The sequence below is a fragment of the Oncorhynchus masou genome, chromosome 17 (genome assembly GCF_036934945.1).
Source record: "Oncorhynchus masou masou isolate Uvic2021 chromosome 17, UVic_Omas_1.1, whole genome shotgun sequence".
NCBI classification, from domain to species: domain Eukaryota; kingdom Metazoa; phylum Chordata; class Actinopteri; order Salmoniformes; family Salmonidae; genus Oncorhynchus; species Oncorhynchus masou.
Genome location: NC_088228.1, coordinates 16,437,260 through 16,451,690, shown reverse-complemented (window position 1 = coordinate 16,451,690; position 14,431 = coordinate 16,437,260). Strand labels below are relative to the sequence as shown.

The following is a 14,431-nucleotide window of genomic DNA, read 5'->3' as shown; positions in this document are numbered from 1 at the left end:
CAAACTTAGGAGCATGTATTGCAGTGCCAAAGTGCAGCTTAGTAGCATGTACATTACATATGTTCTTTCCATGACATTAACTGACCAGGTGAATCAAGGTGAAAGCTGTGATCCCTTATTGGTGTCACTTGTTAAATCCACTTCAATCAGTGTAAATGAAGGGGAGGAGACATGTTAAAGAAGGATTTTTAAGACTTGAGACAACTGAGACATGCATTGTGTATGTGTGTCATTTAGAGGGTGAATGGACAAGACAAAAGATTTGCGTGTCTTTGAATGGGGTACGGTAGTAGGTGCCAGGCGCCCCAGTTTGAGTGTGTCAAGAACTGCAACGCTGATGCGTTTTTCACGCTCAACAGTTTCCTGTGTGTATCAAGAATGCATTGGAGTCAACATGGCCAGCTTCCCTGTGGAACGCTTTCGACACCTTGCCGAGTCCATGCGCCGACGAATTGAGGCTGTTCTGAGGGCAAAAAGGGGTGCAACTCAATATTAGGAAGGTGTTTTGTACACTCAGTGTACAGTCGTGGCCAAAAGTTTTGAGAATGACACAAATATTAATTTCCACAAGGTTTGCTGCTTCAGTGTCTTTTGATATTTTTGTCAGATGTTACTATGGAATACTGAAGTATAATTACAAGCATTTCTATTACGACTTCCGCCGAAGTCTGTCCCTCTCCTTGTTCGGGCGGCGTTCGGCGGTCGACGTCACCGGTTTTCTAGCCGCCACCGATCCACTTTTCTTTTTGTTTTGTCTTCATTGTACACACCAGGTTTCCATTCCCATAACTATGTTCCTTATTTAACCCTCTGGTTCCCCCCATGGTTTTGTGTTTGTTCTGTGTTGTCGCTACATTTTGTGACCTGGATTGTTTTCCCTGCGTGGAAATGATTTTGTTGTCGTATTGAGTAAAGTCCGTTATTACTCGTCCTCTGTGTCCTGCGCCTGACTCCGTCCCACCTGCTGCACATCGACCCTTAATAATTTCATAAGTGTCAAGGGCTTTTATTGACAATTACATGAAGTTGATGCAAAGAGTCAATATTTGCAGTGTTGACCCTTCTTTTTCAAGACCTCTGCAATCCGCCTTGGCATGCTGTCAGTTAATTTCTGGGCCACATCCTGACTGATGGCAGCCCATTCTTGCATAATCAATGCTTGGAGGTTGTCGGAATTTGTGGGTTTTTGTTTGTCCACCCGCCTCTTGAGGATTGACCACAAGTTATCAATGGGATTAAGGTCTGGGGAGTTTCCCCGCCATGGACTCAAAATATTGATGTTTTGTTCCCCGAGCCACTTAGTTATCACTTTTGCCTTATGGCAAGGTGCTCCATCATGCTGGAAAAGGCATTGTTTGCCACCAAACTGGTTGGGAGAAGTTACTCTCGGAGGATGTGTTGGTACCATTCTTTATTCATGGCTGTGTTCTTAGGCAAAATTGTGAGTGAGCCCACTCCCTTGGCTGAGAAGCAACCCCATACATGAATGGTCTCAGGATGATTTACTGTTGGCATGACACAGGACTGATGGTAGTGCTCACCTTCTTCTCCGGACAAGCTTTTTCCGGATGCCCCAAACAATCGGAAAGGGGATTCATCAGAGAAAATGACTTTACCCCAGTCCCAGTCCAATCCCTGTATCTTTTGCAGAATATCAGTCTGTCCCTGATGTTTTTCCTGGAGAGAAGTGGCTTCTTTGCTGCCCTTCTTGACACCAGGCCATCCTCCAAAAGTCTTCGCCTCACTGTGCGTGCAGATGCACTCACACCTACCTGCTGCCATTCCTGAGCAAGCTCTGTACTGGTGGTGCCCGGATCCCGCAGCTGAATCAACTTTAGGAGACGGTCCTGGCGCTTGCTGGACTTTCTTGTGCGCCCTGAAGCCTTCTTCACAACAATTGAACCCCTCTCCTTGAAGTTGTTGATGATCCGATAAATGGTTGATTTAGGTGCAATCTTACTGGCAGCAATATCCTTGCCTGTGAAGCCCTTTTTGTTCAAAGCAATGATGACGGCACGTGCTTCCTTGCAGGTAACCATGGTTGACAGAAGAAGAACAATGATTCCAAGCACCACCCTCCTTTTGAAGCTTCCGGTCTGTTATTCGAACTCAATCAGCATGACAGAGTGATCTCCAGCCTTATCCTCGTCAACACTCACACCTGTGTTAACGAGAGAATCACTGCATGATGCCAGCTGGTCCTTTTGTGGCAGGGCTGAAATGCAGTGAAATTTTTTGGGGGGGATTCAGTTCATTTGCATGACAACGAGGGACTTTGCAATTAATTGCAATTCATCTGATCACTCTTCATTACATTCTGGAGTATATGCAAATTACCATCATACAAACTGAGGCAGCAGACTTTGTGTAAATTAATATTTGTGTCATTCTCAAAACTTTTGGCCACGACTGTATACTTAATGTATGTGCATATATCATGTGAAATAAGCCAGACCTAGTTAGACACTTATCCCTCAGAAGAAGATGAAAGCCTTGCATTTACAGTGCATTCAGAAAGTATTCAGACCCCTTGACTTTTTCCACATTTTGTTACATTACAGCCTTATTCTAAAACGTATTAAATCGCTTTTTCCCCTCATCAATCTACACACAATACCCCATAATAACGAAGCAAAAAACATTTTTTTTGTACATTTATAAATAAAAAACCCTGGAAATATCACATTTACACAAGTATTCTGACCCTTTGCTATGAGACTCGAAATTGAGCTCAGGTGCATCCTGTTTCCATTGATCATCCTTGAGATGTTTCTACAACTTGATTGGAGTCCACCTGTGGTAAATTCAATTGATTGGACATGATTTGGAAAGACACAACTCTCTATATAAGGACCCACAGTTGGCACTGCATGTCAGAGCAAAAACCAAGCCATGAGGTTGAAGGAATTGTCCATAGAGCTCCAAGGCAGGATTGTGTCGAGGCACAGATCTGGGGAAGGGTACCAAAACATGTCTGCAGCATTGTAGGTCCCCAAGAACACAGTGACCTCCATCATCTTGGTTTTTATTTTTAATACATAAAAAAATATATATAATAATGTTTTTGCTTTGTCATTATGGGGTATTGTGTGTAGATTGATGAGGGCAAAAATTATTTCATCCATTTTATAATAAGGCTGTAATGTAACAAAATGTGGAAAAAGTAATGGGGTCAACACCATTCGGAGAGTGTAAATACTTTTCTGAATTCACTGTACATACAGATGGTTAGAATCTCACAAGGTGTTATGGAGTCCGAGTCCACAGCACGCAATTCCCATGACACTGATGTCTCTTACAAAACCAAATCAAGTCACGTGCAGGATTGTGTAAGAACATGTGTAAGAACATTACCATCTCTTACCATCTCAGGATGGTAAGTTGGTGGTTGAAGATATCCCTCTAGTGGTGTGGGGGCTGTGCTTTAGCAAAGTGGGTGAAGTTATATCCTGCCTGTTTGGCCCTGTCCGAGTGTATCGTCAGATTGGGCCACGGTATCTCCCGACCCCTCCTGTCTCAGCCTCCAGTATTTACGCTGCAGTAGTTTATGTGTTGGGGGGCTAGGGTCAGTCTGTTATATCTGGAGTATTTATCCTGTCTTATCCAGTGTCCTGTATGAATTTAAGTTCTCTCTCTCTCTCTCTCTCTCTCTCTCTCACTCACTCACTCACTCACTCACTCACTCACTCACTCACTCACTCACTCACTCACTCACTCACTCACTCACTCACTCACTCACTCACTCACTCACTCACTCACTCACTCACTCACTCACTCACTCACTCACTCAGGACCTGAGCCCTAGGACCATGCCTCAGGAATACCTGGCATGATGACTCCTTGCTGTCCACCTGGCCGTGCTGCTGCTCCAGTTTCAACTGTTTTGCCTGCGGCTATGGAACCCTGACCTGTTCACCAAACGTGCTACCTGTCCCAGACCTGCTGTTTTCAACTCTCTAGAGACAGCAGGAGCGGTAGAGATACTCTGAATGATCGTCTATGAAAAGCCAACTGACATTATACTCCTGAGGTGCTGAACTGTTGCACCCTCGACAACCACTGTGGTTATTATTATTTGACCCTGCTGGTCATCTATGAACATTTGAACATCTTGGCCATGTTCTGATATAATCTCCACCCGGCACAGCCAGAAGAGGACTGGCCACCCCTCATAGCCTGGTTCCTCTCTTGGTTTCTTCCTAGGTTCTGGCCTTTCTAGGGAGTTTCTCCTAGCCACCGTGCTTCTACACCTGCATTGCTTGCTGTTTGGGGTTTTAGGCTGGGTTTCTGTACAGCACTTTGTGACATCTGCTGATGTAAGAAGGGCTTTATAAATACATTTCATTGATTGATATAACTTGGATAACTGATCTGTGGATACTATGGATGGGAAAGTATTGTAGAATTCTCTATAGCAGTACTCTACACAGATACACTATATAAGAATCTGTGAGTTATAATCACCATCCATGTTAGGTTATAGTATGACACAAATAGGCTCTGATAGACATGAATACTGTTGGGGTGCTGTTCAGCCGTAGTCCCTGCGCTGCACCCAGCCTGTGTGTGTCAGGTTGGATACTGCGACTGCAAAAAATTAAGAATATCCATGCAAATAAAGCAAGTATTGTAGTATCCTCAATGTATGAGTTGGTTTTTGGACAGAGCTGCCCTGCAGAGAGTCCATGGTAGAAGTGAGTGTACTCTGAGGAGGTGGAGCCTAGCTAGCTGGGGTAGGGGGAGAGACAGAAGGTGGGAAGTAAGAAAGGAGTAGTTATTTTAATTATGGGAGCAGACATTTTAATGTTGGGGTTTCTTGAAGAGTTTTTCTTTTTTTGGGGGGGGGGGGGGGAGAAAGGGAGAAGTGGGACAGATAGAGGAGAGAGAGAGAGACAGAGCATATGAAAGGGAAGTTAATCTGGGCGCTACGCTACAAACCCTTCTCTAAAAGAGAGGGGACAGAGAGGGGACAGCAGGTGGCTGAGTTCTCTTCCCCCTCCTCAGACTCTCACCTATTCAGGCATTGTTCCACAAATTCTTCTCCTTCACTCCATCACAAAGGCCCCATCTGCCCCTTTTGTATCTCCCCCTTTCCCCCCCTCTCCCCCTCTCCCCCACCTCCTCATACTCCCCCTTCCCCTACTCGCTTAGCTCAGGGGAAAAGTTTGAGCCATGATGTTTTTTTTGTTTGCGCTCTCTCTCTAACAAAATATGCAAAATGGAGCGAGGAAGGATTATTACTCCCCGCGGGATTTAAAAGTCCCCAATAAAAGAGGGATCTGAGTGCTGGGGGCTTAGTGGCAACCAAACCCAAACCTCCGTTTAACCATTCTTCCCCTATTTTCTCCACAGACTGACACAGCCATACAGACACAGCCATACAGACACAGCCATACAGACAGCCCCATACAGACAGCCCCATACAGGCAGCCCCATACAGGCAGCCAAATACAGGCAGCCCCATACAGGCAGCTCATCTCAAATTGGACTTCAGACAAATTCCTATTCTAATCCGTATGAAGACTTAGGCACCCCTCCACAACCTCCTCCCCTTCTCCTCAAATAAATGTTCGATCAGCCACAGCAACAGTTCATTTGCCTGCTGAGCAGAGATAAAGAGACAAATGGCAGTTCCTCTCTTTAAAGAAAACAACAACGATTCCCACAATGCTTACTGAATACCTAGAGTCTACAATCTCAGAGCTACAGCATAAAGACACTATCTTTCCGTTCTGTTCTTCTAAGAAGGTTAACTCATGTAACACATTGGACAGGTGAGAGTGGTAGGACACAGTCTAATCTCTCGTGGACACTGGACAGACTACGTAAACATAACCAAATTCCGTGAGCTTTTAGTTCTGGGTTAACCGAGATTAGACACAGTCAAACTACTGGGATAGGTTGAGTAGTCTTTTCTATATTGATATAACTCGTCTAGGATGTGAGTGGCATAGAGAGTTAGGCTTGAAAGCCACATCACAGTAAAAAATGATAATTCACCACATCGCCTTTACCTAGAATCTCCCACAAACCCTCCCACGGGTCCTGTGTTCCTCAGTTGAGCACGGCGCTTGCAACGGCAGGGTTTTGGGTTCGATTCCCACGGGGGACCAGTATGAAAATGTCTGCGCTCACTACTGAAAGTTGCTCTGGATAAGAGTGTCTGCTAAATAGCTCAAACGTAAATGTTGTTTTGTTGTTCATTCTCGGTAACACGGACACGAAATCAGAAGGTATGCTTCTTTCTCACTGAAGAGGTCTGTCACCTGTTCCCCTGCATAGCTGTTTCCATAACGACCTGGTCCCCTTATCAAACTCATGTCCGTCTCAAATAACACCAACCAATGGAACTCTGGCCAAAAGTAGTACACTATAGGGAATGTGCAGGTAGAGATACTGGTGTGCAAAAGAGCAGAAAAGTAAATAAATAAAAACAGTATGGGGATGAGGTAGGTAAATTGGGTGGGCCGATGGACTATGTACAGCTGCATTTACCGATGGACTATGTACAGCTGCAGCGATCGGTTAGCTGCTCAGATAGCAGATGTTTAAAGTTGGTGAGGGAGATAAAAATCTCCAACTTCAGCAATTTTTTCAATTCGTTCCAGTCACAGGCAGCAGTGAACTGGAAGGAAATGAAAGACGGCCAAATGAGGTGTTGGCTTTAGGGATGATCAGTGAGATACACCTGCTGGAGCGAGTGCTACGGGTGGGTGTTGCCATCGTGACCAGTGAACTGAGATAAGGTGGAGCTTTACCTAGCATGGACTTGTAGATGACCTGAAGCCAGTGGGTCTGGCGACGAATATGTAGCGAGGTCCAGCCGACTAGAGCATACAGGTCGCAGTGGTGGGTGGTATAAGGTGCTTTAGTAACAAAACGGATGGCACTGTGATAAACTGCATCCAGTTTGCAGAGTAGAGTATTGGAAACTATTTTGTAGATGACATCGCCGAAGTCAAGGATTGGTAGGATAGTCAGTTTTACTAGGGTAAGTTTGGCGACGTGAGTGAAGGAGGCTTTGTTGCGGAATAGAAAGCCGACTCTAGATTTGATTTAAGATTGGAGATGTTTGATATGAGTCTGGAAGGAGAGTTTACAGTCTAGCCAGACACCTAGGTACTTATAGATGTCCACATATTCTAGGTCGGAACCATCCAGGGTGGTGATGCTAGTCGGGCATGCGGGTGCAGGAAGCGAACGGTTGAAAAGCATGCATTTGGTTTTACTAGCGTTTAAGAGCAGTTGGAGGCCACGGAAGGAGTGTTGTATGGCATTGAAGCTCGTTTGGAGGTTAGATAGCACAGTGTCCAAGGAAGGGCCAGAAGTATACAGAATGGTCTCGTCTGCGTAGAGGTGGATCAGGGAATCGCCCGCAGCAAGAGAAACATCATTGATATATACAGAAAAAGGAGTCGGCCCGAGAATTGAACCCTGTGGCACTCCCATAAAGACTGCCAGAGGACCGGACAACATGCCCTCCGATTTGACACACTGAACTCTGTTTGCAAAGTAGTTGGTGAACCAGGCAAGGCAGTCATTAGAAAAACCGAGGCTACTGAGCCTGCCGATAAGAATATGGTGATTGACAGAGTCGAAAGCCTTGGCCAGGTCGATGAAGACGGCTGCACAGTACTGTCTTTTATCGATGGCGGTTATGATATCGTTTAGTACCTTGAGCATGGCTGAGGTGCACCCGTGACCGGGCCGTTGAGTAATGCTTGTTGAAGTTTTCGATTATCATGGATTTATCAGTGGTGACCGTGTTACCTAGCCTCAGTGCAGTGGGCAGCTGGGAGGAGGTGCTCTTGTTCTCCATGGACTTTACAGTGTCCCAGAACTTTTTGGAGTTACAGTGCCTTGCGAAAGTATTCGGCCCCCTTGAACTTTGCGACCTTTTGCCACATTTCAGGCTTCAAACATAAAGATATAAAACTGTATTTTTTTGTGTGAAGAATCAACAACAAGTGGGACACAATCATGAAGTGGAACAACATTTATTGGATATTTCAAACTTTTTTAACAAATCAAAAACTGAAGAATTGGGCGTGCAAAATTATTCAGCCCCTTTACTTTCAGTCCGTCAAACTCTCTCCAGAAGTTCAGTGAGGATCTCTGAATGATCCAATGTTGACCTAAATGACTAATGATGATAAATACAATCCACCTGTGTGTAATCAAGTCTCCGTATAAATGCACCTGCACTGTGATAGTCTCAGAGGTCCGTTAAAAGCGCAGAGAGCATCATGAAGAACAAGGAACACACCAGGCAGGTCCGAGATACTGTTGTGAAGAAGTTTAAAGTCGGATTTGGATACAAAAAGATTTACCAAGCTTTAAACATCCCAAGGAGCACTGTGCAAGCGATAATATTGAAATGGAAGGAGTATCAGACCACTGCAAATCTACCAAGACCTGGCCGTCCCTCTAAACTTTCAGCTCATACAAGGAGAAGACTGATAAGAGATGCAGCCAAGAGGCCCATGATCACTCTGGATGAACTGCAGAGATCTACAGCTGAGGTGGGAGTCTCTGTCCATAGGACAACAATCAGTCGTATATTGCACAAATCTTGCCTTTATGGAAGAGTGGCAAGAAGAAAGCCATTTCTTAAAGATATCCATAAAAAGTGTTGTTTAAAGTTTGCCACAAGCCACCTGGGAGGCACACCAAACATGTGGAAGAAGGTGCTCTGGTCAGATGAAACCAAAATTGAACTTTTTGGCAACAATGCAAAACGTTATGTTTGGCGTAAAAGCAACACAGCTCATCACCCTGAACACACCATACCCACTGTCAAACATGGTGGTGGCAGCATCATGGTTTGGGCCAGCTTTTCTTCAGCAGGGACAGGGAAGATGGTTAAAATTGATGGGAAGATGGATGGAGCCAAATACAGGACCATTCTGGAAGAAAACCTTATGGAGTCTGCAAAAGACCTGAGACTGGGACGGAGATTTGTCTTCCAACAAGACAATGATCCAAAACATAAAGCAAAATCTACAATGGAATGGTTCAAAAATAAACATATCCAGGTGTTAGAATGGCCAAGTCAAAGTCCAGACCTGAATCCAATCGAGAATCTGTGGAAAGAACTGAAAACTGCTGTTCACAAATTCTCTCCATCCAACCTCACTGAGCACGAGCTGTTTTGCAAGGAGGAATGGGAAAAAATTTCAGTCTCTCAATGTGCAAAACTGATAGAGACATACCCCAAGCGACTTACAGCTGTAATCGCAGCAAAAGGTGGCGCTACAAAGAGCGATGAGGGGCTGAATAACTTAAGGGGGCTGAATAATTTTGCACGCCCAATTTTTCAGTTTTTGATTTGTTAAAAAAGTTTGAAATATCCAATAAATGCCGTTCCACTTCATGATTGTGTCCCACTTGTTGTTGATTCATAACAAAAAAATACAGTTTTATATCTTTATGTTTGAAGCCTGAAATGTGGCAAAAGGTCGCAAAGTTCAAGGGGGCCGAATACTTTCGCAAGGCACTGTAGAGCTACAGGATGCAAATTTCTGCTTGAAAAGGCTGGCCTTTGCTTTTCTGACTGACTGCGTGTATTCGTTCCTGACTTCCCTGAACAGTTGCATATCGCGGGGACTATTCAATGCTATTGCAGTCCGCCACAGGATGTTTTTGTGCTGGTCGAGGGCAGTCAGGTCTGGAGTGAACCAAGGGCTATATCTGTTCTTAGTTCTGCATTTTTTGAATGGAGCATGCTTATCTAAGATGGTGAAGTAGTTACGTTTAAAGAATGACCAGGCATCCTCAACTGACGGGGTGAGGTCAATATCCTTCCAGGATACCCGGGCCAGGTCGATTAGAAAGGCCTGCTCGCAGAAGTGTTTTAGGGAGCGTTTGACAGTAATGAGGGGTGGTTGTTTGACTGCAGACCCGTAGCGGATACAGGCAATGAGGCAGTGATCGCTGAGATCCTGATTGAAGACAGCGGAGGTGTATTTGGAGGGCCAGTTGGTCAGGGTAACGTCTATGAGGGTGCCCTTGTTTACAGATTTACCTGGTGCGTTCCTTGATGATTTGTGTGAGATTGAGAGCATCTAGCTTAGATTGTAGGACTGCCGGGGTGTTAAGCATATCCCAGTTTAGGTCACCTAACAGAACAAACTCTGAAGCTAGATGGGGGGCGATCAATTCACAAATGGTGTCCAGGGCACAGCTGGGAGCTGAGGGGGTCGGTAGCAGGCGGCAACAGTGAGAGACTTATTTCTGGAGAGAGTAATTTTTAAAATGAGTAGTTCGAACTGTTTGGGTATGGACCTGGAAAGTATAGACAGTGGGGGATGTTAGATGTGTCCCTCCCACAGTCCTCTCTCTAACACAACTGTTCTGTGGTTGATTGGTTTATTCATTATTTTCTTTGTTTGTTGGTGCGTTTGTATTTTATTTCCAGGACAATGCACAACTTCTCTGTTGCGTTAGTGAGGAAATTAGCCCATTGAGCTCCATTTTGTATTCTTGTATGTATTCTCTATATATATATGAGAGAGAGAGATGCTCTTCCAATCTGTGTTGTTGACTAGCCTCTACAGAGAACTCATCTCCTTTCCTATGTGTGTGTCCTGTCCTGTCTGCTAGACTGGCTTCATCAGATATCCCTGCCTGCCTGGTGTTTTGTCTCCACCACTGATGCATTCATCAATCTCAATGTGCTGCTGTTGGCATCCTTATATCACATCATCAGCCTAATGCATTTGTTTATTACTGGGAGAAAATGGAACATTGGGGGATTGTGTGTGTGTGTGTGTGTGTGTGTGTGTGTGTGTGTGTGTGTGTGTGTGTGTGTGTGTGTGTGTGTGTGTGTGTGTGTGTTAGGGATGGCACGATTACCATATAACCTATGGTTATGGATAAAGACTTTGTTGCCCCTTGCTGAAACATGCAAGGTGTTGAAGCAAGCGATGAATAGAATGGAATAAACTCATGGGTACACTTGCAACGGCTGCCTGATATTGTGATGGAATCATTTCCTTGGTAATGTAGAATGTTCATTCAAATGATGTTAACTGATGTGGCTCATGCAATGGAATGTATTTTTTGTCATGTCAGTTGAGTTGAATCAACAAATCACAGCACATATTGATGGGTACACTTCCTGCTTTTACTTCCTGCTTTGCTCCTATGGGTACACTCGCAATGGCCGCCAGTCCACCCATTATGCCATCATTGACTTGAATGGGATTCCCATTCTATTCATTTTATTTCTATGGCAGCACATGTGGTCAGAAGCGGAGGAAAGGAGAAAATGTGAAGAAGAAAATAATTGCTATTCTAAAGGTTATTACGCAGACCACAGTCATTTGGCTGGCCAATTACCACCATCCACAATTCCATGACAGTCACAGCCCTAGTGTGTGTGTGTGTGTGTGTGTGTGTGTGTGTGTGTGTGTGTGTACAGTATCAGGCTGGCAGATATGAATACATCCTGGCTTGCCCTCAGTCTCTGGCCCTGAGGGAACTTGAAGGGACCGGATGTGATTGTAAATAACATGAATCATATACAGTATAACATCATCATCAACCCATAACACACACACACACACACACACCATACACTCTCCATTTGATGTGGTTGCATCACGTATGCATGTTTATGTGAGTGTGTGTAGCTGTACATTGCAGGTGACCATGTTTAAGCGTATTACCACAATATGCATAATATGTACAGCGAGGAACTCACCTGGGCCATGAGTGTGTGTTTGTGTGTTGAACTCACCTGGGCCATGGAGGGCGAGTGCAGAGACAGCGGGTGTCCGCTGAGCTGTTGCTGGTGGTGCATTCCTAGGTGAGAGTGGGAGTGGAGGGGCGGGCTGATCTGGAGGGGAGGGGTTGTCGCCGCCGCCATGCTGCCCAGAGACACTCCTCCTGGATGGGGTCCACTGGCCCGGGGGGCCACCCCCCTGGAGAGACCCTGGAGGGGGGACAGGTGGGGGCTGAGGCCGGCCTGGTGCTGCTGGGACTGCTGTTGCTGGTGGTGGGGGTGGGGGTGGTGGCTCTGGTGGTGGTAGGGGTGGCTCATGTAGAGGCTGGGGTGGGAGTGATGGGGGTGGGGGTGCTGCTGGCCTGATCCGGGGAACACAGGGGGCTTGGGCCCCAGCATAGAGGTGGCCTGGGACACCTTGACTTCTCCTGGATCAATGTAACTCTGAAGGAGGGGAGAGAGAACAGGAAAGACAGAGATGGAAGAGAGTGTAACAGTGTTACCTTATCAGAGTCATACAGTCATAGAGAATCAACTGACCACAGCTCTCATGAAGACATGTTTATGTCTGGGTCCCTACCTGTGAGAGCAGGCTCGCTCTGTACGCAGCCAGCTGTTTCAGGTACTCCTTCTTGGCCGTCTCTGTCTTCTTTTTGTACACCTATAAAAACACCAAGGAAGAACAGTAAACATTTGCACTTTGGTTGCCAATTCTTTCTCTTTTTTTTAATGGGGTTAGTGTTTTTGTCATATGAATGTGTTATAATGCTTCATGAAGCATAATAGCTGTAGTTGGGGCATCTGGATAATACTCAAAAGGTTTCCAATTTATACAGGACTAGATTGTTCCTCTTCACTATCCATCCATCTGTCTGTCTTTGCCTGTCTGTCTGGGTGTCATTATTTACCGATAATAAATCTGGTCTCTCTCCAGGAAGTACATTGTCCTGTCCTCAGACAGACATCCACCCTCAATCCTCCACCCTCACACACCCTCTGGAGGTGTGTGCATGTTTGCATATGAATGTGTTTCTGTGTATGCGCGTGTGTGTGTGTAATAGGACAATAGCACAGCGCTTACTACAATAGAATAAATATGGAAAAGCTTGCTCTTCTATTTGCTTATGTCAAGAGGCCATTTGTTAGTCGAAACACACAGTAGCATGATTCACAGTAGCAGAGCCACAGGACCAGGGAGAGCCAATGACTTCTACTGTGAAACTGTGAAAAGGTTTGAAATTCCAAATGAAAACAAATAGCATTTTTGTGAGGACAATAATGTTTTTTTCTAATCTAATTAATGTATTCTAATCTATTCTATAGCATCAGTGGGGCTGTTCCTGTTTAATGAAGTCGAACAAGGAAGTGTACAGTACAGTCGCGCACTGTGGCCCTTTGTTCTGCAACCAAACAATCATGTCCTGCACTTTACAACTTCAAACCCCACTAATTTAGAAAAAAGGGTTGATATGTCCTGTATTTCAGTCAGACATTACAACCAGTCACGTTGCGCTAATGAAAAGATATACAGTGCCTTCAGAAAGTATTTACAAACACGACATTCTCACATTTTGTTGTGTTACAGCCTGAATTTAAAATGGATTCAATTGAGATATTTTGTCACTGGCCTACACCCAATACACCATAATGTCAAAGTGGAATGATTTTTTTCGAAATTTTTCAAATTCTTAAAAAATGAAAGGCTGAAATGTCTTGAGTCAACAAGTATTCAATCCCTTTTATAGCAAAGCCTACATAAGCTCAGGAGTAAACACAACAAGTCACATAATACATTGCACGGACTCACTGTGTGCAATAAGAGTTTAACATGATTTTTGAACGACTACCTCATCTCTGTACCCCCACACATACAATTATCTGTAAGGTCTCTGTCGAGCAGTGAATTTCAAACAGATTCAACCACAAAGACCAGGGAGGTTTTACCATGCCTCGCAAAGAACAGCACCTATTGGTAGATGGGTAAAAAAAGCAGACATTGACCATCCCTTTGAGCATGGTGAAGCTATTAATTACACTTTGATCAATACACCCAGTCACAACAAAGATAGAGGCGTCCTTCCGAACTCAGTTGCCGGAGAGGAAGGAAACCACTCAGGGATTTCACCATGGGGGCAACTGTGACTTTAAAACAGTTAGAGTTTAATGGCTGTGGTAGGAGAAAACTGAGGATGGATCAGCAACATTGTGCTTACTCCACAATACTAACATCATTGACAGTGTTAGGGGTGTGTACGGGAGGCAAAGTCAGGTGCAGAGTGCAGTAAACAGGCACACTTTAATTCCGGTCCAAAAACAACAGCACATAAAAACATAAACGTGCCAAAAACACAGAACATAACAAAAATATGGCGCCTGACAATATCCACATAACAATAAACAATTACACACAAAGACATGGAGGGGGACAGAGGACTAAATACATGCAGTGTGGTTATGGAATAAAAACCAGGTGTGTAGGGAACAAGACAAAACAAATGGACATATGAGAAATGGAGCGGCGATGGCTAGAAAGCCGGTGACGCCGAACGCCGCCCGAACAAGGAGAGGAGAACGCCGCCCGAACAAGGAGAGGAGAACGCCGCCCGAACAAGGAGAGGAGAACGCCGCCCGAACAAGGAGAGGAGAACGCCGCCCGAACAAAGAGAGGAGAACGCCACCCGAACAAGGAGAGGAGCCGACTTCAGC

At 45.0% G+C, this 14,431-nt stretch overlaps 1 protein-coding gene across 2 annotated transcripts in view; it reads right to left on the bottom strand.

Moving 5' to 3' along the window:
• LOC135558610 (thymocyte selection-associated high mobility group box protein TOX-like) overlaps window positions 1-14,431 on the bottom strand; it is a 93,620-nt gene that overhangs the window by 2,468 nt on the left and 76,721 nt on the right. For both annotated transcript variants that reach the window (XM_064992540.1, XM_064992541.1), the window contains exons 7-8: window positions 12,306-12,386; window positions 11,741-12,169 (exon numbers count right to left, since the gene is read on the bottom strand). In XM_064992540.1, the coding sequence (XP_064848612.1) occupies window positions 11,741-12,169; window positions 12,306-12,386 (510 nt within the window). The remainder of the gene's footprint in view (window positions 1-11,740; window positions 12,170-12,305; window positions 12,387-14,431) is intronic.